This window comes from Trichomycterus rosablanca, chromosome 26, assembly GCF_030014385.1.
Source record: "Trichomycterus rosablanca isolate fTriRos1 chromosome 26, fTriRos1.hap1, whole genome shotgun sequence".
Taxonomy (NCBI): Eukaryota; Metazoa; Chordata; class Actinopteri; order Siluriformes; family Trichomycteridae; genus Trichomycterus; species Trichomycterus rosablanca.
The window spans coordinates 6,531,194-6,554,791 of NC_086013.1; the positions used below are offsets into that span (position 1 = coordinate 6,531,194).

The window sequence follows — 23,598 nt, forward strand, 5'->3', positions numbered from 1 at the left end:
ACCATAAAGTGTATTATGGTAAACATTATTGGTTAACATACAAAATTACTTCTCTTTAATTGCAATTTTGCCATATTTTGTAAGAATAATGTAATGTATCATTTCAGCTATAGAAACCTTTAACAATACATTAATTGCTAGCATCAGCAGTAAACATATACAAACATACAGATCAAGCACAATGCAAGGCTAGAAATCACAAAAAATAAATAATCAGAACTAAAAATAAAACTTCTAGGTATGCAGCACTCGTCACTCTAAATAAGGGAAAACTCCTCAAGATGGATTCTCATGATGGTGTCTTTCACAGCTGAAAAGATCAATCGGATGTTTTCTGTGTCAGTGGCACAGGTGAAGTGTGAGTACATGCGTTTGCCCACCTCAGAATTAATCTCTTCAAACATTTTCTGAATAAATTTCATTGCACGATCTGCATCATTCTTGGGTCCTGGAAAATAAAAACTAGTTAATAAAATAAAATAAAATAGTTAAAACTGCACTTATTTCTAATGATAAAAGATAAATAAAAATAAAAACAATAAGTAAATAAGTAAAAAAAAGAAAGTAAATAAGAAAAAAAAACTTGAGAGGAACTCAAGAGGAGCATCAAAACTTTGTGTGGTGAGGGTGCAGCTTCACAGATCATCACAGATCATCCACTCTTTCATTCACCCCTAGTGGCACGTTAAATAAGCTAATGCCTGCTGGTATATTTTGGTATTTGCATTTGCCTCTTAATTTAAATATGTTAGGAAAATCAAACACCCACATCATGAAACACAGTTCAGTGATTATTTATGCATCATGAGTTGTTCCTGTACAATTTCTCTCTCTGATTGGTGACCACGTGCTGTTGAGCTACATGTAAGTGACAACTCATGTGACAACAGTTTTATAAAGTACTTAATACCCATACTTGTGTAAAAGTAACAATACCTAATACTTAAAAACAATCTATAAAAAGTTACTTATTTGATTACTTAGACTGTATTTAGATTAATTTCTAATCTCAAATGTATTTATTTTATTGCATTTTATATTGAAACTGGTGCTCTTTTATTTACAGTCTGATTTTAAACATGATTTTAAACATTTGGTTTGTGCAGTTTCAATAGGAAATATTAAAAACAGTTAAGTAGTTTGAGGAGTTAAAGTTTCTACAGGTACACTATTCCACAATCTAGAAAAGCTATGACAAGGACTTGGTGTAGGACTTACCTGAACCTGTAACAGTAATTATATCCAAAATTGGTTGCTCAAACCAATCCATATCCAGTCATATATGTGTACATGCATATATGTGTTCTAACATTCCAACCCCAGATCTAGTGGACTAGATTTTGGATTTTGTAAAGTTGCTTTGAGACAATGACTATTGTAAAAAGCGCTATATAAATAAATTTGACTTGACTTGACTTGACTTGACTAGACTAGGATAGATAGATAGATAGATAGATAGATAGATAGATAGATAGATAGATAGATAGATAGATAGATAGATAGATAGATAGATAGATAGATAGATAGATAGATAGATAGATAGATAGATAGATAGATAGATAGATAGATAGAGCATTATACTTTACTGGATTGTGTTTTTTAGCAGAGAGATGATCACATGTGTAGAGAAGCACACTTTTTAATTATATAGACTATTGAAACCTCAAAGGGACAAAATGCACTCAATACGTAAACGCATACATCAAACATTGTCAGCACACTACACCACAGAAAAGTATCTTACACTAACGTAATTATGATGCCATGTGATGCTGTATGATTGCTAGGACCAGACCGCCTCATGTTGCATATTGCAATGTTAAATCACTAAACACAGACCTCAAATTTTTTATTTCACAGCAAATTGCATATTACATGGGACACGGATCAATTCATGGTCCGTGACACGATTTTCACGGCCGTGAATTAGGTAGGGCCTTACTAAAAAGACAACATCTGGAAAAGTATGTGATGATTTTTGAGGGTGGGTAGAAACAAAGTCATAGGACCAAACTCAGTTTGAATTTTAAAGCTAATATTTACCTACTGAAGGCAGAGTCTAATGAAAGGACAATGATTGAAATAAGATGCATCGCAAACTGCAACCTACCACAATAAACAGTATGTCTAAATAGTGCACTAATAATGATCCCATTACACCCTGTTAGCATAGAGGACGTGGCTAGGGATACAGCCAGGAAATGACTTGTGTGTGCAGTTTTAATAATGCTAGCCTACCATGACCACATAAGTTTACATGGCTAAACATTTTAAATAAGTCAGTTAAGAGTGAAGTCAAGTGACTTAGGTGCAGAGAACTTTTGCATGAAATATGGACATAAAGATTCGGATTGAATTATAAATGAGCATTTATGCAAAAAATTTACTAGTGCATACTAGTACTTCTTGTAAAATAAATGAACGATGGTGTGGTCTAGAAGTTTGTGAGCTTAGCTACAATCAGTTTCAATGCTATTCATATATAACTGACATCACCAGACACTGCAAGAATAGCTGCTCCAAGATTACATATATACAAATATATACAGTATATACTGAAAACTGGCATTGACTAAATTAACAATACTGTCATTTTCAGCTTTTTACCTGTATATTCAGGAAAGTAGTCTGCGAGGTGGGACTTGTTAATTTTCTCCTTAAAGAGGTCTGTCTTGTTAAAAAAGACAATGATGGATGTACTTTGGAACCATGGGTAAGTAATGATAGTTTTAAAAACTGCTTTGCTCTCCAGCATACGATTCTGTAATGTGAAAAAGTGTAAAGTTTTGTCAAACATATATTTTAAACCAAAGATATCTTACTTTATTAATTATTATTCATACTATAAATTCTGGCAATAAAAAGTAGTATATTGGAGGAGCATCCCACCTCACTGGCACTCTCAAGCAAAACCAGGTCATATTCATTTAATGCCACGAGGTAGATTATAGAGGTGACATCTTCAAAACAGTGGATCCACTTCTTCCTTGCACAGCGCTGGCCTCCAACATCAACCATTCTGTTATCACAACATAAGCATGTAAGTCAGAAATTATGCCATAATATAATTTATAAATTATGGTGTACCCAAATACATCAGTTATCAAGTTTTACCTGAATATTACAGAGTTGAGATTGAATGGGTACTCAATGACGCCTGTAGTGGGAACTCTGACTCGAAGAATATCCTGCACCGTGGGCACGTACAGAGGAGCAGAGATTCGGTCCATGTCATCCAGATAACTAACAATCAGAATGTAATAATAAAGCCATCAGATTACTGGGATTAATAGCCCTTGATAGCACATGATATACAGTATATATACAGTGGGGCCAAAAAGTATTTAGTCAGACACTAATTGTGCTCCTACTAATAAGTTCTCCTACTTAGAAAGATGAGAGAGGTCTGTAATTTTAATCATAGGTACACTTCAACTATGAGAGACAAAATGAGAAAAAAAAATCCAGGAAATCACATTGTAGGATTTTTAAAGAATTTTTTTGTAAATTATGGTGCAAAATAAGTATTTGGTCAATAACAAAAGTTCAACTCAATACTTTGTAACATAACCTTTGTTGGCAATGACAGAGGTCAAACGTTTCCTGTAAGTCTTCACCAGGTTTGCACACACTGTAGCTGGTATTTTGGCCCATTCCTCCATGCAGATCTCCTCTAGAGCAGTGATGTTTTGGGGCTGTCGCTGGGCAACACGGACTCCACAAATTTTCCATGGGGTTGAGGTCTGGAGACTGGCTAGGCCACTCCAGGACCTTGAAATGCTTTTTACGGAGCCACTCCTTCGTTGCCCGAGCGGTGTGTTTGGGATCATTGTCATGCTGGAAGACCCAGCCACGTTCCATCTTCAATGCTTTCACTGATGGAAGGAGGTTTTGGCTTAAAATCTCACGATACATGGCCCCCGTTCATTCTTCCCTTAACACGGATCAGTCGTCCTGTCCCCTTTGCAGAAAAACAGCCCCAAAGCATGATGTTTCCACCCCCATGCTTCACAGTAGGTATGGTGTTCTTGGGTTCTTCTTCTTCCTCCAAACACGACGAGTTGAGTTTTTACCAAAAAGTTCCATTTTGGTTTCATCTGACCACATGATATTCTCCCAATCCTCTTCTGGATCATCCATATGCTCTCTGGCAAACTTCAGATGGGCCTGGACATGTACTGGCTTAAGCAGGGGGACACGCCTGGCACTGCAGGATTTGAGTCCCTCTCGGCGTAGTGTGTTACTGATGGTAGCCTTTGTTACTTTGGTCCCAGCTCTCTGCAGGTCATTCATCAGGTCCCTCCGTGTAGTTCTGGGATTTTTGCTCACCGTTCTCATGATCATTTTGACCCCACGGGATGAGATCTTGACCCCAAGGGAGATTATCAATGGTCTTGTATGTCTTCCATTTTCTTACAATTGCTCCCACAGTTGATTTATTAACACCAACCTGCTTGCCTATTGTAGATTCACTCTTCCCAGCCTGGTGCAGGTCTACAATTTTCTTCCTGATGTCCTTCGACACCTTTTTGGTCGAGTTTGGAGTCTGACTGTTTGAGGCTGTGGACAGGTGTCTTTTATACAGATAACGAAGTCAAACAGGTGCCATTAATACAGGTAACAAGTGGAGGACAGAAAAGCTTCTTAAAGAAGAAGTTACAGGTCTGTGAGAGCCAGAAATCTTGCTTGTTTGTTATTGACCAAATACTTATTTTCCACCATAAGTTACAAAAAAATTCTTTAAAAATCCTACAATGTGATTTTCTGGATTTTTTTTTCTCATTTTGTCTCTCATAGTTGAAGTGTACCTATGATGAAAATTACAGACCTCTCTCATTTTTCTAAGTGGGAGAACCTGCACAATCAGTGGCTGACTAAATACTTTTTGACCCCACATATATATACAGTGTATCACAAAAGTGAGTACACCCCTCACATTTCTGCAAATATTTTATTATATATTTTCATGGGACAACACTATAGAAATAAAACTTGGATATAACTTAGAGTAGTCAATGTACAACTTGTATAGCAGTGTAGATTTACTGTCTTCTGAAAATAACTCAACACACAGCCATTAATGTCTAAATGGCTGGCAACATAAGTGAGTACACCCCACAGTGAACATGTCCAAATTGTGCCCAAAGTGTTCATATTTTGTGTGACCACCATTATTATCCAGCACTGCCTTAACCCTCCTGGGCATGGAATTCACCAGAGCTGCACAGGTTGCTACTGGAATCCTCTTCCACTCCTCCATGATGACATCACGGAGCTGGTGGATGTTAGACACCTTGAACTCCTCCACCTTCCACTTGAGGATGCGCCACAGGTGCTCAATTGGGTTTAGTCCATCACCTTTACCTTCAGCTTCCTCAGCAAGGCAGTTGTCATCTTGGAGGTTGTGTTTGGGGTCGTTATCCTGTTGGAAAACTGCCATGAGGCCCAGTTTTCGAAGGGATGGGATCATGCTCTGTTTCAGAATGTCACAGTGTACTTCTGGTACTTCTCACCAGGGCGCCGCCACACATGCTGGACACCATCTGAGCCAAACAAGTTTATCTTGGTCTCGTCAGACCACAGGGCATTCCAGTAATCCATGTTCTTGGACTGCTTGTCTTCAGCAAACTGTTTGCGGGCTTTCTTGTGCGTCAGCTTCCTTCTGGGATGACGACCATGCAGACCGAGTTGATGCAGTGTGCGGCGTATGGTCTGAGCACTGACAGGCTGACCTCCCACGTCTTCAACCTCTGCAGCAATGCTGGCAGCACTCATGTCTATTTTTTAAAGCCAACCTCTGGATATGACGCCGAACACGTGGACTCAACTTCTTTCGTCGACCCTGGTGAAGCCTGTTCCGAGTGGAACCTGTCCTGGAAAACCACTGTATGACCTTGGCCACCATGCTGTAGCTCAGTTTCAGGGTGTTAGCAATCTTCTTATAGCCCAGGCCATCTTTGTGGAGAGCAACAATTCTATTTCTCACATCCTCAGAGAGTTCTTTGCCATGAGGTGCCATGTTGAATATCCAGTGGCCAGTATGAGAGAATTGTACCCAAAACACCAAATTTAACAGCCCTGCTCCCCATTTACACCTGGGACCTTGACACATGACACCAGGGAGGGACAACGACACATTTGGGCACAATTTGGACATGTTCACTGTGGGGTGTACTCACTTATGTTGCCAGCTATTTACATTTACATTTACATTTTCAGCATTTAGCAGACGCTTTTTATCCAAAGCGACTTACACAATGAGCAATTGAGGGTTAAGGGCCTTGCTCAGGGACCCAACAGTGGCAACTTGGTGGTAGCAGGGCTTGAACCGGGAACCTTCTGTTTACTAGTCCAGTACCTTAACCACTTAGCTATCACTGGCTATTTAGACATTAATGGCTGTGTGTTGAGTTATTTTCAGAAGACAGTAAATCTACACTGCTATACAAGTTGTACACTGACTACTCTAAGTTATATCCAAGTTTCATGTCTATAGTGTTGTCCCATGAAAAGATATAATGAAATATTTGCAGAAATGTGAGGGGTGTACTCACTTTTGTGATACACTGTATATATATATATATACTGTATATATATATATATATATATATATATATATATACAGTGTATCACAAAAGTGAGTTTTTTGTCACTTTTGTGATACACTGTATATATATATATATACTGTATATATATATATATATATATATATATATACAGTGTATCACAAAAGTGAGTACACCCCTCACATTTCTGCAAATATTTTATTATATCTTTTCATGGGACAACACTATAGACATGAAACTTGGATATAACTTAGAGTAGTCAGTGTACAGCTTGTATAGCAGTGTAGATTTACTGTCTTCTGAAAATAACTCAACACACAGCCATTAATGTCTAAATGGCTGGCAACAAAAGTGAGTACACCCCACAGTGAACATGTCCAAATTGTGCCCAAAGTGTCAATATTTTGTGTGACCACCATTATTATCCAGCACTGCCTTAACCCTCCTGGGCATGGAATTCACCAGAGCTGCACAGGTTGCTACTGGAATCCTCTTCCACTCCTCCATGATGACATCACGGAGCTGGTGGATGTTAGACACCTTGAACTCCTCCACCTTCCACTTGAGGATGCGCCACAGGTGCTCAATTGGGTTTAGTCCATCACCTTTACCTTCAGCTTCCTCAGCAAGGCAGTTGTCATCTTGAAGGTTGTGTTTGGGGTCGTTATCCTGTTGGAAAACTGCCATGAGGCCCAGTTTTCGAAGAGAGGGGATCATGCTCTGTTTCAGAATGTCACAGTACATGTTGGAATTCATGTTTCCCTCAACAAACTGCAGCTCCCCAGTGCCTGCAGCACTCATGCAGCCCAAGACCATGATGCTACCACCACCATGCTTGACTGTAGGCAAGATACAGTTGTCTTGGTACTTCTCACACCAGGGTGCCGCCACACATGCTGGACACCATCTGAGCCAAAGTTTATCTTGGTCTCGTCAGACCACAGGGCATTCCAGTAATCCATGTTCTTGGACTGCTTGTCTTCAGCAAACTGTTTGCGGGCTTTCTTGTGCGTCAGCTTCCTTCTGGGATGACGACCATGCAGACCGAGTTGATGCAGTGTGCGGCGTATGGTCTGAGCACTGACAGGCTGACCTCCCACGTCTTCAACCTCTGCAGCAATGCTGGCAGCACTCATGTGTCTATTTTTTAAAGCCAACCTCTGGATATGACGCCGAACACGTGGACTCAACTTCTTTGGTCGACCCTGGCGAAGCCTGTTCCGAGTGGAACCTGTCCTGGAAAACCACTGTATGACCTTGGCCACCAAGCTGTAGCTCATTTTAAGGGTGTTAGCAATCTTCTTATAGCCCAGGCCATCTTTGTGGAGAGCAACAATTCTATTTCTCACATCCTCAGAGAGTTCTTTGCCATGAGGTGCCATGTTGAATATCCAGTGGCCAGTATGAGAGAATTGTACCCAAAACACCAAATTTAACAGCCCTGCTCCCCATTTACACCTGGGACCTTGACACATGACACCAGGGAGGGACAACGACACATTTGGGCACAATTTGGACATGTTCACTGTGGGGTGTACTCACTTATGTTGCCAGCTATTTAGACATTAATGGCTGTGTGTTGAGTTATTTTGAGAAGACAGTAAATCTACACTGCTATACAAGCTGTACACTGACTACTCTAAGTTATATCCAAGTTTCATGTCTATAGTGTTGTCCCATGAAAAGATATAATGAAATATTTGCAGAAATGTGAGGGGTGTACTCACTTTTGTGATACACTGTATATATATATATATATATATATATATATATATATATAGAGTAGTCAGTGTACAACTTGTATAGCAGTGTAGATTTACTGTCTTCTGAAAATAACTCAACACACAGCCATTAATGTCTAAATAGCTGGCAACATAAGTGAGTACACCCCACAGTGAACATGTCCAAATTGTGCCCAAATGTGTCGTTGTCCCTCCCTGGTGTCATGTGTCAAGGTCCCAGGTGTAAATGGGGAGCAGGGCTGTTAAATTTGGTGTTTTGGTGTTTTCTCTCATACTGGCCACTGGATATTCAACATGGCACCTCATGGCAAAGAACTCTCTGAGGATGTGAGAAATAGAATTGTTGCTCTCCACAAAGATGGCCTGGGCTATAAGAAGATTGCTAACACCCTGCAACTGAGCTACAGCATGGTGGCCAAGGTCATACAGCGGTTTTCCAGGACAGGTTCCACTCGGAACAGGCTTCGCCAGGGTCGACCAAAGAAGTTGAGTCCACGTGTTCGGCGTCATATCCAGAGGTTGGCTTTAAAAAATAGACACATGAGTGCTGCCAGCATTGCTGCAGAGGTTGAAGACGTGGGAGGTCAGCCTGTCAGTGCTCAGACCATACGCCGCACACTGCATCAACTCGGTCTGCATGGTCGTCATCCCAGAAGGAAGCTGACGCACAAGAAAGCCCGCAAACAGTTTGCTGAAGACAAGCAGTCCAAGAACATGGATTACTGGAATGCCCTGTGGTCTGACGAGACCAAGATAAACTTGTTTGGCTCAGATGGTGTCCAGCATGTGTGGCGGCGCCCTGGTGAGAAGTACCAAGACAACTGTATCTTGCCTACAGTCAAGCATGGTGGTGGTAGCATCATGGTCTTGGGCTGCATGAGTGTTGCTGGCACTGGGGAGCTGCAGTTCATTGAGGGAAACATGAATTCCAACATGTACTGTGACATTCTGAAACAGAGCATGATCCCCTCCCTTCGAAAACTGGGCCTCATGGCAGTTTTCCAACAGGATAACGACCCCAAACACAACCTCCAAGATGACAACTGCCTTGCTGAGGAAGCTGAAGGTAAAGGTGATGGACTAAACCCAATTGAGCACCTGTGGCGCATCCTGTGGAAGTGGAAGGTGGAGGAGTTCAAGGTGTCTAACATCCACCAGCTCCGTGATGTCATCATGGAGGAGTGGAAGAGGATTCCAGTAGCAACCTGTGCAGCTCTGGTGAATTCCATGTCCAGGAGGGTTAAGGCAGTGCTGGATAATAATGGTGGTCACACAAAATATTGACACTTTGGGCACAATTTGGACATGTTCACTGTGGGGTGTACTCACTTATGTTGCCAGCCATTTAGACATTAATGGCTGTGTGTTGAGTTATTTTCAGAAGACAGTAAATCTACACTGCTATACAAGTTGTACACTGACTACTCTAAGTTATATCCAAGTTTCATGTCTATAGTGTTGTCCCATGAAAAGGTATAATAAAATATTTGCAGAAATGTGAGGGGTGTACTCACTTTTGTGATACACAGTATATATATATATATATATATATATATATATATATATATATATATATATATATATATGAATCCTGACAAATGTCATCCTTCAGTGTAATTTTAGACCAAACTTGATGACATAAGGACACTCTATGAGACCTGGGTCACACTGTTTATCATTTTTTTAAACTATGTAACTCCAAAGAAAGTATATTTTAATACTAATAGAAGCCCTAAATCAGTAAAATCCAATTTCAGATAAATAAAAATACAACAACCTGCAGACACCTCGATGAAATGTTAAAGCCAGGAGGGCTAGAGTAGAAAACCCAAAGAAATCTTTAATAGGTGAAACTTACTATTTAGCTGAATCCGAGAGTTGGTACTCTCTTCTGCGCTCATAGCAATGCTGCATGCTGTGATCACTCCACATGCTCTTTATGGCCTCAGCATACCTTTCCTCCATACTCACAGTCTCTGAAGAGGTATTCATGATCATGGCTGCATAACTCTAAAATACACTCACAAGCTAGAAAATAAATCTTGGGTTGGTCAGAATATTGATTAGACACAAACACAATAAAGAAACAAAGACACAAAGATGTTACCACTCAATCTCTTTAGTCTTGAGTAAAAACAATATAAAACAAAAATATATTAAAAAAAAATAATATATAAAAGCAAAACAATTCATTTTAAAACTTTTGACTTCTGACAAATTGCTCATTATTGTTAATATTTTTCAGCAGACTATTACGCTAGCTGACCAGCACTGAAATCTGGGTTCAAATCTTAGCTGGTGCTATCGGCCAGAGGGTGCCTTCACAGACATAATTGGGTATGTCTGATGGGGGTGTAGTCCAGCCTTGCACCCAGTGTCTTAGGGGAAACCGGACCCAGATAAAGCAGTGGTAAAATGTTTGTTATTGTTGTTTTGCTGACATTTCATTATGCTAAGTGTTATTTTAAGTAGAATGTGTGCATAAACTTACTGCATTTTTGTCATCTGTGAATGCAATCCTTAACACGTCCATGGCCTCGATCATGGCTTGCACTGCTACAAATATATTTTGGAAGACAAGTCTAGTGAAGCCTTTTCTATCTTCCTCTGAGTAGCCCTTTCCATGGATAATTCTCATCTGCTTGATGAATGTGCTTTTGCCACTTTCACCCGTACCTAGAGACATATTCAATACTTACTAGCAGATCATTTTTAATTGTATTAGAAAAATTAATAACATACTAAAAAATAGTTAAGACAGAAAAAAATTTGGAGTTTTTTGTTTTTTAATCACTTTGAAGCGTTCAACAATAACCAAGTATACACCGATAAGGCATAACATTATGACTACCTCCTTGTTTCTACACTCACTGTCCATTTTATCAGCTCCACTTACCATATAGAAGCACTTTGTAGTTCTACAATTACTGACTGTAGTCACATCTGTTTCTCTACATACTTTTATAGCCTGCTTTCACCCTGTTCTTCAATGGTCAGGACCCCCACAGGACCACCACAGAGTAGGTATTATTTGGGTGGTGGATCATTCTGAGCACTGCAGTGACACTGACATGGTGGTGGTGTGTTAGTGTGTGTTGTGTTGGTATGAGTGGATCAGACACAGAGTTTTAAAACACAAATATATCCAGCCAACAGCGCCCCGTGGGCAGCGTCCTGTGACCACTGATGAAGGTCTAGAAGATGACCAACTCAAACAGCAGCAATAGATGAGCGATCGTCCCTGACTTTACATCTACAAGGTGGACCGACTAGGTAGGAGTGTCTAACAGAGTGGACAGTGAGTGGACACGGTATTTTAAAACTCCAGCAGCGCTGCTGTGTCTGATCCACTCATACCAGCACAACACACACTAACACACCACCACCATGTCATTGTCACTGCAGTGCTGAGAATAATCCACCACCCAAAAAATATCTGCTTTGTAGTGGTCCTGTGGTTGTCCTGACCATTGAAGAACAGGGTGAAAGCAGGATAAAAAGGTATGTAGAGAAACAGATGGACTACACTCAGTAATTGTAGAACTACAAAGTGCTTCTATATGGTAAGTGGAGCTGATAAAATGGACAGTGTGTGTAGAAACCAGGAGGTGGTTTTAATGTTATGGCTGATCGGTGTATTTGGTATAAAGGGTAAATCTCAGTCTTTGCAAAAATGGGTTGTGGCTCATCACTTTATGCCAAACTTTATGAGAAAATAGAAAAGTATACACATGATAGAAGGATAGTACAGAAGGCAAATAATTTAGGTCTTTCACAATTTCAATCTTTTCACAAATAAAAAGAAGAATATGTGATTTGTTAATTCTCTTGAATCTTTAATTAACTGACAAAAGTAGAAAGAAACGATTTTCAGTGTTTTACTGATCACTGTATTTTGTAAATATAAAACACCTTTAGGTTTCATGCCAGCAACACATTTAAAAAAGTTATATAAAAGAAATATGAGTGAAAAGGTTACATAATATTCAAGTTACAGTGTTCCACAATAAACAGGTTAATTGGTAATGGGTGATGCAATCATATTTGGGTATAAAAGGAGGATTCACAAAAGGATCACACTTTACAGTTGTGTTCAAAATAATAGCAGTCCAACATCACTAACCAGATCAATCACTGTTTTTGGTAGAAATTATATTTATACATGGCAAAAAACTAGTAGGTGTAGTAGAGTAATAAAAAACCAACAGACCCAACCATCATGACATGCATGCTGCTGATTCTGTGTAATTGAATAAGTAACTAAAAGGGGCGTGTTCAAAATAATAGCAGTGTAAAGTTCAATTAGTGAGGTCATTCATTCTGTGAAAAAATGGGTGTCAAACAGGTGGCCCTTATTAAAGTATAAAAGCAGCAGATGTTGTACATGCTGGTTATGGTGCATTTCTCTCTAAAAAACAGAGTGAAATGGGTCGTTCCAGACATTGTTCAGAAGAACAGCGTACTTTGATTAAAAAGTCGATTGGAGAGGGAAAAACATATAAAGAAGTGCAGAAAATTATAGGCTGCTCAGCTAAAATGATTTCAAATGCTTTAAAATGGCAACCAAAACCAGAAAGACGTGGAAGAAAATGGAAAACTACCATTCGGATGGATTGAAGAATAGCCAAAATGGCAAAGACTCAGCCAATGATCAGCTCCAGGGAGATCAAAGAAGGTCTAAAGTTACCTGTGAGTACTGTGACAGTTCGAAGACGCTTGTGTGAAGCCAAGCTATCGGCAAGAAGCCCCCGCAAAGTCCCATTGTTGCAAAAACGACATGTGCTGAAGAGGTTACAATTTGCCAAAGAACACATTCACTGGCCTAAAGAGAAATGGCGCAACATTTTGTGGACTGATGAAAGCAAGATCGTTCTTTTTGGGTCTAGTGGCCGCAGACAGTTTGTCAGACGACCCCCGAACACTGAATTCAAGCCACAGTACACTGTGAAGACAGTGAAGCATGGTGGCGCAAGCATCATGATATGGGGATGTTTCTCATACTATGGTGTCAGGCCTATTTATCACATACCAGGGATCATGGATCAGTTTGAATACATCCAAATACTTGAAGAGGTCATGTTGCCTCATGCCAAAGAGGAAATGCCCTTGAAATGGATGTTTCAGCAAGACAATGACCCCAAACACACCAGTAAGTGTGCAACATCTTGATTTCAGACCAACAAGATTAATGTTATGGACTGGCCAGCCCAATCTCCGGACCTTAAACCAATAGAAAACTTGTGGGGTGACATAAAAAATGCTGTTTCTGAGGCAAAGCCAAGAAATGCAGAGGAATTGTGGAATGTGGTCCAATCATCCTGGGCTGGAATACCTGTGCACAGGTGCCAGAAGTTGGTTGACTCCATGAAACAGATGTGAAGCAATTCTCAGAAACAGTGGTTATACAACTGATTATTAGTTTAGCGGTTTACAGGAAAGCTAAATATTGAAGCATTTTTCAGTTTAAACAGTAAATGTTTGAGTTTGTAAAGAAAAATGCAGACACTGCTATTTTTTTGAACAGTCTAATATTCCCTTTTCTTCTCTTTCTGTAAAGTAATAACACATTTGATCAATTTTAATTCATGTTTTGATTTGGAAAAGAATGGGCAGTGTTGCCAATGCATTTGTGTGTATGAAAATAAAAGCTATTATAAGAATTCTGAGCTTTATTCACTTTTTTAAACACACTGCTATTATTTTGAACACAACTGTATAAGAAATGATGGGTTGTGGCTTACAGCCTTGTGCCGAACCTTGTGAGAGAATTGTCAATCAGTTCAAAAAGAACATTTCTCAATGCAAGATTGCAACTAATCTAGTCCTTTACTATCTACTATTCATAATACTGTGAAAAGAATCAATAAGTTTCACAGTTTAATGTGTTTGACCCTTGGGCAGCATTGCATGATTAACCACCATGCAACTGTGAGACACTGGCTTGGGAACACTGTCACATAACACAGTCTACTGTTGCATCAAGAAATGCAATCCGAAATTTTATTATGCAAAGAGAAAGTCGTACATTAATTCTACACAGTCCTCTGGAGGTCTCTGCATCCGAGTTCATCTTGGATGGTCCAAAAGACAGTGGAAATGTGTGCTGTGGTCAGATGAGTCTATGGTTCAGCTTGTTTTTGGCAAACAACAAATGTTGAGTTCTCTGTGCTATCCAGACTGTTATCAGTAAAAGATGCAAAAGCCAACATCTGTCATGGTTTGGGGGTGCATCGGTGCCCATGCAAGAAGGCACATACTGGGATTTTTAGAGATACACATGCTGCCATCAATGTCTTTTCCCAGAAAGTTCATGATTTTTGTAGCAAGACAATGCTAGGCATCATTCTATACGTGTTACAACAGTGTGGTTTTTGTAGACACAGAATGTGTGTGCTTAACTGGCCTGCCTGCAGTTCAGATCTGTCTCCTATTGAAAATATATTGTGCAGCATGAAAAGGAGAATTAAAAGACAGCGACAAAAAAAAACATCAAAATCCTGCTCTTCTATTTATTGACTGTGTCAGCAATTGCTGTACTAAATCAATTATAGAAAGAAAATGATATGCTTCCAACTTTGCAACAACAGTTTAGGCAATGCCATTTCTTGTTTCATTATGACTATGCCCCTGTGCACAAAGCAAGGTCTATGAAGACATGAAGAAGAGCTTGGTTTAAAGAAATTCCAGTGGCCTGCACAGAGCCCTGACCCCAGTTAGGGCTTTCCTAATTAACATTAGTGCCCAGACAGACAAATATTACTTTGAATGAATGGGCACAAATTCCCACAGACATACCTTACATTTCATAAGAGCCTTCTTAAACGAGTGGCTGTTGTTATAGCTGAAATGTTCAAAAAGAGGTCTCTTTAACACAATTTCTGGCAAATGTTCTGCTTTTACAGAATTCTACAGGCAGCAGCAATATTCATCTCGTGCCCGGTTTCCATGTCCATTGCCGACGTGTTTTGAACCTGCCCTGGTGTTTTTTCAGAGAGCGTGATAAACGCTGCAGTGTCTGATCAAAGCTCCAGAAATTGTGGGTACACACCTCTCAGGTGTCTGATCTTATTTATAACATGGCTGACCAGTGACTGTTTCTGTGCAGATGGTGCTATTTAACACTGTTTAAACAATAAGACTTTTATTTTGAAAGACTTCTTTACATTCCACAGTCTGAACGTTATACTCCTAATAGAGATCTTGCTTGATGTGGGGGAATCAGGTCCCATCATAAAACTGCTGGGCGAGATGTGGAGTTGCCAGTTTTAAGGGTCAGATACTTGGATTGGAATCTAGTAACCCTATATACCTCATATAAATAATAATGATTCTAATATCCTGGATTTTCCCAACAACTGACATTTTGTTTAAATAAGGACATTTTAATATTCATGCCTGTTGTCACACTAAACCCATGGTTAATGAATTCCTGCACCCTACATATTTAACACTTTATTAACTAGACAAACGTCTGCTTCTGAAAATCCATTTCGTCACTACTGTATTATCCCATCAACGCTCTTAATATAAGTAATTTTGTAGATGCCCTTGAAAAAAACACCAGTAATCTCTGCACCATCTACCAAGTCCTGAGAAGCTAGTTGGAGTTTAATTGTACTTCCTGTACTTGACGTTTTCACCTCCTAAACCCATTTGACTGAAGTCCATGTCACAGCCTTGGCTAAACAGCACCACCTGGTGGCTCAAAAGGGAATGTCGGAAGGCAGCGGAAAAATGAAAATGACTGCAGATAGTCTATATTTTTGTGGAAATGCTTTTGTGGGAAATGTGTAAGGACCTCCCACAGTCCAGAGGTGTTAGACAATGTCCGTGCCATCTGTAAATGACCTTTCCTTTCAAAATCAGCGGGAAACATGTCCTCATGCAAATGTGGGCACATCTCACTGAAATGACTGGTTTCGAACCTCTTCATAGCCCTGAGCCCGAGTGACAAATGCTCTTTTTATTACTGTGAATTCTGGTAACTTTGCCATCCTGATCCTATTTGATCTTACTGCTGCATTCAGCAGTGCTGATCACAACCCTGTCTTTGGCCACTTTGGAGACATAGTAGGTCTAAAGGGGACAGTGTTAAATTGGAAAATCTTTATTGTAGTACCTTTCCTGTAAATATTGGTAGTATATTCTCCACTGTTGCTCCTATCAGCAAAGGAGTTACTCAATCGGCCCTTGGTCAATTCATTGTTTTTTTGCCAGTGTTTATGCTTCCTTTAAGCAAGATCATTTGAAAGCACATGAAAACAATTCTAAGATTATTCTCTTTGGTAAACCACTTTTCCCCACCAAAGTATTCTAACATTTTAACAGGCAACCTAGTTGAACTGTCACAATATGTTGTGTTTGGTTGTTTATTAGGATTTAACGTCATGTTTTACACTTTGGTCACATTTATGACAGGAACGGTAGTTACTCATTACACAAGGTTCATCAGTTCACAAGGTTATATCGAACACAGTCATGGACAATTCAGTGTCACCAATTCACCTCACTTGGACTGTGGGAGGAAACCGGAGCACCTGGAGGAAACCCACGCGGACACGGGAAGAACATGCAAACTTCGCACAGAAAGGACCGGGACCGCCCCCCCTGGGGATCGAACCCAGGACCTTCTTGCTGTGAGGCGACAGTGCCACCCACTTAGCCACCGTGCCGCCCGTCACAATATGTAAAACCACAGGTTAAAAATCTTGGGTGGATTTTGACCATTGTTTTAGACAAATGAATTCTGTTGCAGGGGCGGCTCGGAACGAGAAATTCCCTAAAGAAATTTTTAGGGCGATCGGGCGACGAAAGGGAAGAAATTTTTCTATCACAGCTGTGACTGTTCTTGACAGTCTGTCTTGCTCTGAATATCGTAGTCCAATCAGCGTCGAGTTGTGTTCCGTACAGTGCCGCCCCTTTTGGGGGCGATTTCAGTCTAACTGAAAATCGCCCCGGATTGCTCTCATAGACTCTCATGTTAAGGCTCTTTTTTTCCAACTGCAGGCGCTGCAATACAATCTGAATGAGTTCCGGGAGGGCTCGCACTTACGTGCTTGCGTCATACGTAACCTGGTGTCGCGATCTCGTCACCATGACTACCATTACCTCAGTTCGGAGCAACTCCATAGTGTAATCAAGATAAATTAGCTTAACTTCAGAATTAGAGCCACCCAGACCAAATTTAAACATCAAGTATCTACAAAGGGGGGAAAATCATATAAGTAACAAGTAAATTACAAGTAAGTAATGTAATTTTTAAATTGTGAATTGTGATTGCACTTATTGTATCTCCCCAATTGTTTAATTGTACTTCTTTATTCATTGCACATCATCCCCAATGCCAATCTTTATTCTGGATCTGCTGCACCTAAAATAAAATGCTATCTGATGAAGACTGAATTAAATTGTTAGGGTGAAGGCTTTACTTAATTTTATCATTAATGGTAAAGCTGGTCTCTCTCCATGTTCAAAGTTATTTGTGAGGGCAAACTGACAGATGACTTAAGATGTTAATTATTTAAGCTTTAATTTACCCATTGAATGGGTCACCTTGGCCATCATCGCAACAATTGCCCCCCCTGAGAGATTTGGCAGAAGCCGCCACTGTTCTGTTGTCAAAAGCAGTTTCTTACAAGTCAGAGAGATTTCAAAGATTTACTAACTTCTTTCTCCATTTGGATAAATTAATTCAAGCTTTTATATTGTTTCAGTTGGATTATTGTAATGCTCTATACTTGTGTATCCAAGTTTTTGTTGGCCCAATTACAGCTAGTACAAATTGCAGCTGCATGACTTTTAAATGGCACCAAAAAGGACCACATAATCCTAGTTTTAGCCTCTCTACACTACCTTGCCTTTCACTACAGGTTTAGTTTAAAGATTTTTTATTTGTTTTTAAGGTGTTAAATGGACTGGCGCCTTCACTCTCACCTTGTTTTGGTTTGACGTCTCTGAGACCCTCCAAAAAGTTTTTTTTTTTGGCCTGAAACTTGGGCGACTGTGTCTTTGCAGTTGCAGCACCCGAACCGTGGAACAACCAGCCTTTTGACGTCAGGTCTGCTCCTTTGGCTTAGGTCCTCAAAACAAGGCTAAAAACTTATAAAAACAGTTATAACTTTTAGATAATTTAATTCTGTGTTTGTATGCTTTGTGTAAATCGTGTATTTATTTAAAGTATCCTCCAGACCACCCAAGAAGGATGGGCCCTGCTGAGTCTGGTTCCTCTCAAGGTTTCTTCCTGTAATTTTCAGGGAGTTTTTCCTTGCCACAGTCGCCCTCGGCTTGCTCAACAGGGGTTTTTGTATCTGTTGGTCCTGGATTTTGTAAAGTTGCTTTGAGACAATGTCTATTGTAAAAAGCGCTATATAAATAAAGTTGACGACTTAAAAACTTAATTTTATGTCAGCTTAATTTTTAAGCTTTTTATTTTGTAACTTGTGTGCCTTGCCTAACTGATTTATGTAATGTGATTTGGTCTTAACAGTGCTTTACAAATAAAATTTGACCATTACATTTGAAAATCCAAGTAAATACATTCAAATCAATAGTACAATAGTACTTTACACATATGTAAGTCACTACAGACATAGTTATATCATCATACTGTGACAGAAGGCTTTTGCACTTTTTGCTTATTACAGTACAGTGGTGTTCAAAATAATAGCAGTCCAACACCATTAACCTGATAAATCACTGTTTTTAGTAGAAATGCTATTTCTACATAGCAAATAATTTACTTGAAAGTGTAGTAGAGTAATGAAAACAAAACAAACCCAACAATTAGGACATGCATGCTACTCATTCTGAGTAATCGAAGCATTGATTGAAAGGGGCTTGTTCAAAATAATAGCAGTGAGGAGTTCAATTGGTGAAGTCATTCATTCTGCAGAAGAACGTGTGTCAAATTTGGCCCTTATTTAATTTAGGAGGGTGGCAAATGTTGCACAGGTTGGTCATAGCGCGTTTCCTTTTGAAATACTGGGGGAAATGAGTTGTTCCAGACATTGTTCTGATGAACAGCGTACTTTGATTAAAAAGTTGATAGTAGAGGGAAAAACATACAGAGAAGTGCAGCAAATGATAGGCTGCTCAGCTAAAATGATCTCAAATGCCTTGAAGTGACAACCAACACCTGAAAGACGCAGAAGGAAGCGTGGAACTACTGTTCAAATGGATCGAAGAATAGCCAAAATGGCAAATACTCAGCCAATGATCACCTCCAGAAAGAATTACATCTGAACATCTGAAGTTACCAGTGAGTACAGAAGATGATTAAGTGAAGCCAATTTACCAGCAGGAACTCCTTGCATAGTCCCGTTGTTAAGATAAAGACGTGTCCTGAATGGGTTAACATTTGCCAAGAACACATTGACTGGTCCAAAGAGAAATGGCTCAACATTTTGTGGACTGGTGAAAGCTAAATTGTTCTTTTTGGGTCCAGTGGACGTAGACAGTATGTCAGACGACCCCTGAGCACTGAATTCAAGCCAAAGTTCACTGTGAAGACAGTAAAGCATGGTGGTACAAAACTATGATATGAGGATGTTCCTCATACCATGGTGTTACGTCTATTTATCACATACGAGGGATCATGGATCAGTTTAAATATATCAGAATACTTGAGGAGATCATGTTGCCCTATGTCGAAGAAGACAAAGTGTCTGACCCCTGACCTCAATCCCATAGAGAACTTGTGGGCTGACATCTGAAGCGCGTTTTTTTTTTTAGGCAAAACCCAAAATTGCAGAAGAACTGTGGAATGTAGTCTAATCATCCTGGACTGGAATACCTGTTCAGAGGTGCCAGAAGTTGATCGACTCCATGCAACACAGATCTCAGAAACAATTGTTTTGCCACTAAATATTAGTTCAGTAATTTAAAGTAAAGTAAAACCTCAAACATTTTTTCATGTTATAGATAATTTTTTTGAGTTTTTAATGAAAAATGCTGGCACTGCTATTTTTTTGAACAGCCTAATATTCATTTTTCTTAACTTTCTGTAAAGGATTAACACAAACTGGCTACATTTTGTTAATGTTTTGATTTAGAATTGAAAGTGTAGTATTTTCAGTGCATTTGCATTCATGGAAATAAAAGTTATTATAATGATTTTGTGCTTTATTCACTTTTTTAAAATCACTGCTATTTTTTTGAACACTACTGTATGTATGGTCTTTTCATCTTTGACACAGAGAACTCAAAATCCATTTTCCCCAAAAACAAGCTGATATTTGAACCCGAATGTGACCTCAGCACACGTCTCGAGTCTTTCAATCCATCTGAGATAAGCTTGGGCCCAAAAAAGCCAGTGGCTTTTTCTTGCTGTAATAGTTTTTGGTTGCATTTCTTGTTGCAGCAGCAGACTTTTTAAAGGGTTTTTCAACATGCTCCCAAACCCATGTGGATATACTGTATTTATCACAGTAGCATGAAAGTTTTTTTTTTAAATACATTATCATCTGACAGCTCAAAGGTTATGAACATTTAAAAGTGGTTTCCAGCCTTGTCCTACAAAGACTGACATTCTCCCTGAATCTTTTTTATTATGTAGGGGGAAATTGTTAAATACCTAAACTATTTGCAATTATTTAAAACTGATTAACAATTCTCTCATCAAGTTAAACACTAAGTGATAAGGCAAAGCCTGGTGGATCCTCTTTTTAATACCCAATCATGAATATCTTATTATTAGGTGCCTTTAGGTAGATCTGATTTCTGGTAACCATATGGATAGTGTTTCTTCAGAACACCATGTCTTCAGGCTTTTTAATTGGTCATTCATTGTTCTTTTAATTGTATCCATCCATCTTGTTGCTAGCCGTCCTCTTCCTTTCTTACCTTTAACTCTTCCAAGCATAATTGTCCTTTTCAATGAATTGATACTCCTCAACGTGCCCAAAAAGAGAGCTTAAGTTTGGTTATTTGGGCTGTTACTAATTCACCTGCTTATTGTAAGATGTAAAATGTTTCAAAATGGCATAACGACTATTTTTACATACTTTTCACACTTTTCACTATTTCAAAATATATTACATTTTTTTTCTCTCTTTGAATCATAGCACAGTATGCTGCTTATTGAGAACTATTTAGTTTACTTCATATTGCTGGAAAAGCTCTAAGTGCTGTGTAGATTTAACAGGGCTGGCATTAATGAACTCGGTGTTCATGCATATCTAGTTTAATTACACAAAGTTCTTACTTAACCAAGTAAACAAGCAATTACTTTTTTATATAGGGCTGCTTAATTTCATAAATACATTAATTATTTAAAAATTATATTTTATGTGGCACTTGCAGCAGCAGTATATTATGCTAGCCCACCATCGCCGAGTTCAAGGTTTGAATCTTAGTGGTGCTTAAGGCCAGCTGGGCATCTACACAAACATGTTAACCAATCATTGTTCCTTCAGTGGCTAAGTTTTAAGTCACCAAAGCGGCAGCTTACCTACATGGTTTTACTTTGCCTTTCTGGCAAGCATACAAGCTGTTCTATTTAATCTTTAGATCTTGAATTCTCCTGTTATCTTAACTGTCATTGTTGACAGTCTTTGAGCTAAAATGCTTTAAAAACATTTTATAGCATTCTCTGGATTTTCCGGTCTTTTGTCAGCTGCTTATATGAGCCTATGGTTGGTGAGTGCTAGCACAAAAGACTACTTGAAGGATCATTTTCATGCTCTGAAATCGTCATGAACTAACAATAAATTGAATGTTTAATTTACACTACAAGAGTAGTAACACTTAATTTCGTCAGTTTAATGGTGGCTAAATTCACACATGGCTTTACCCAGCCTTTTGTGTTATCCTTTATTTAACAAAAAGTCATTCATAAACACAGATACTAAAATTAAGGAAGCAGGATATTTGATGGACGCAACTCGGACCTAGAAAATGAACAATTTATCTTTTCAGAGCCACAGTCAAAGTATATGCAAGCTTTTGCATTTATCTGCATTATCACTTTAATCTATACCATCTCCATGAAACCATTAATACTGATTACATTAGCATTTAAATGTAAATGTTTGCTTTTCAGTTTGGTTCCCATCATGGCAGTGAAACAAAATAAGTATTCATTAAACTGTTCATAATACAGATAAAAACTTACCAAGAAGTAAAAGCTTCACCTCTTTCGACATATTTCTTTGGTCAGTTTTGAGCTGTCTTTCAATTTCTTGGCTGATTCTGTAACTATCAACATCTTCTCTTGATATACAACATTCATTCATTTTTCAAGAAAATATACTTCCAAAAAGTGTACAAATAACTGCCGAACATAAGGCAACCATAGGAAAAAATAGGTTTGTTGTCCTAGAGAAACAAGATTTGACAAGCAACCAAAAGCAGTCTCCACCACACAGGTTAGACAACAAATTAGCAACACCCACTACTAGAGCAACACCCTCTAGAATTATTATCGTTCTCAGTCCTACCTCAGCCCTCATTTATGCTTAAAAAAAATCAGACAATTTTGGTTTATAGACAGGAATAATTTATTCCATATCAATTCATTAGAAAGCATTTTAGATGACTGTTATAATTATGCTTTGAAAAAAAAAAAGAAAAACTAAATCAAGTTAGTGAAAGGAATTTTGAAGTTGGCAGCATATTGTTTGAAAGAAAATTAAGTAAATTTTAATACTCTCAGGAAATCTTGAATTTATAGATTTTGAGGATAAATAATTAATTATAATTCCACAGAAGCTAAACTTCATCTTTGGTTCAGGGTTTTGGACAAACCAAACTGATCACCATACAAAATGTAGGGAAGGTTAACACCATTACAATTAATAAGGAGAGAGGAAAAAGCCATGTGTCATGCTGTTCCCTAAAGTGCCAAGAGGCACACAAACAAATCATGTGGGTGGAATGAAATGTATTATCAAAGCTGACTCGCAGTTCAAGTTTAACTACTTTTGGTTTTACAGTACCTCAGCTCAACCCCAGAAAAAAAAAATTGGAAATGCTTCAACTATTTGACAGGGTACACTTGCTGTGTAATGAAAAAAGAATGAGGAAGAAGGAAGTCCTAACGCAAACCTTATTGAAAAGCACATCTGTACCTATTATTTTCAGTGTTAACATCAGCACAGTGTATTTAAAATAAATTAGGAGGGACCAAAAGAGTGATTTACAGAAATGACAAAACCAACTATTCAAATGTGCACAGCTATAACTGAACTTTATAAACTTGTACAAATTTAAATATTTCATGGATCTAGGATGACAATTCTACAGTATTAAAATAAAGCTTTAACAAGCAAATAAAGTTTCATTTTAACAATTAT

General features: G+C 38.7%; 1 protein-coding gene across 1 annotated transcript; it reads right to left on the reverse strand.

The window, feature by feature from the left end:
* Positions 1 to 257: 257 nt before the first annotated feature.
* Positions 258 to 22,539, reverse strand: LOC134303187 (guanine nucleotide-binding protein G(q) subunit alpha-like). The gene is made up of 7 exons (XM_062988517.1): positions 22,419 to 22,539; positions 10,800 to 10,984; positions 10,167 to 10,318; positions 3,115 to 3,243; positions 2,890 to 3,019; positions 2,608 to 2,761; positions 258 to 448 (listed from the first exon to the last, which is right to left on the reverse strand). The coding sequence occupies exons 1-7, from the start codon at positions 22,537 to 22,539 to the stop codon at positions 258 to 260; spliced, it is 1,062 nt and encodes a 353-aa protein (XP_062844587.1).
* Positions 22,540 to 23,598: the final 1,059 nt, after the last annotated feature.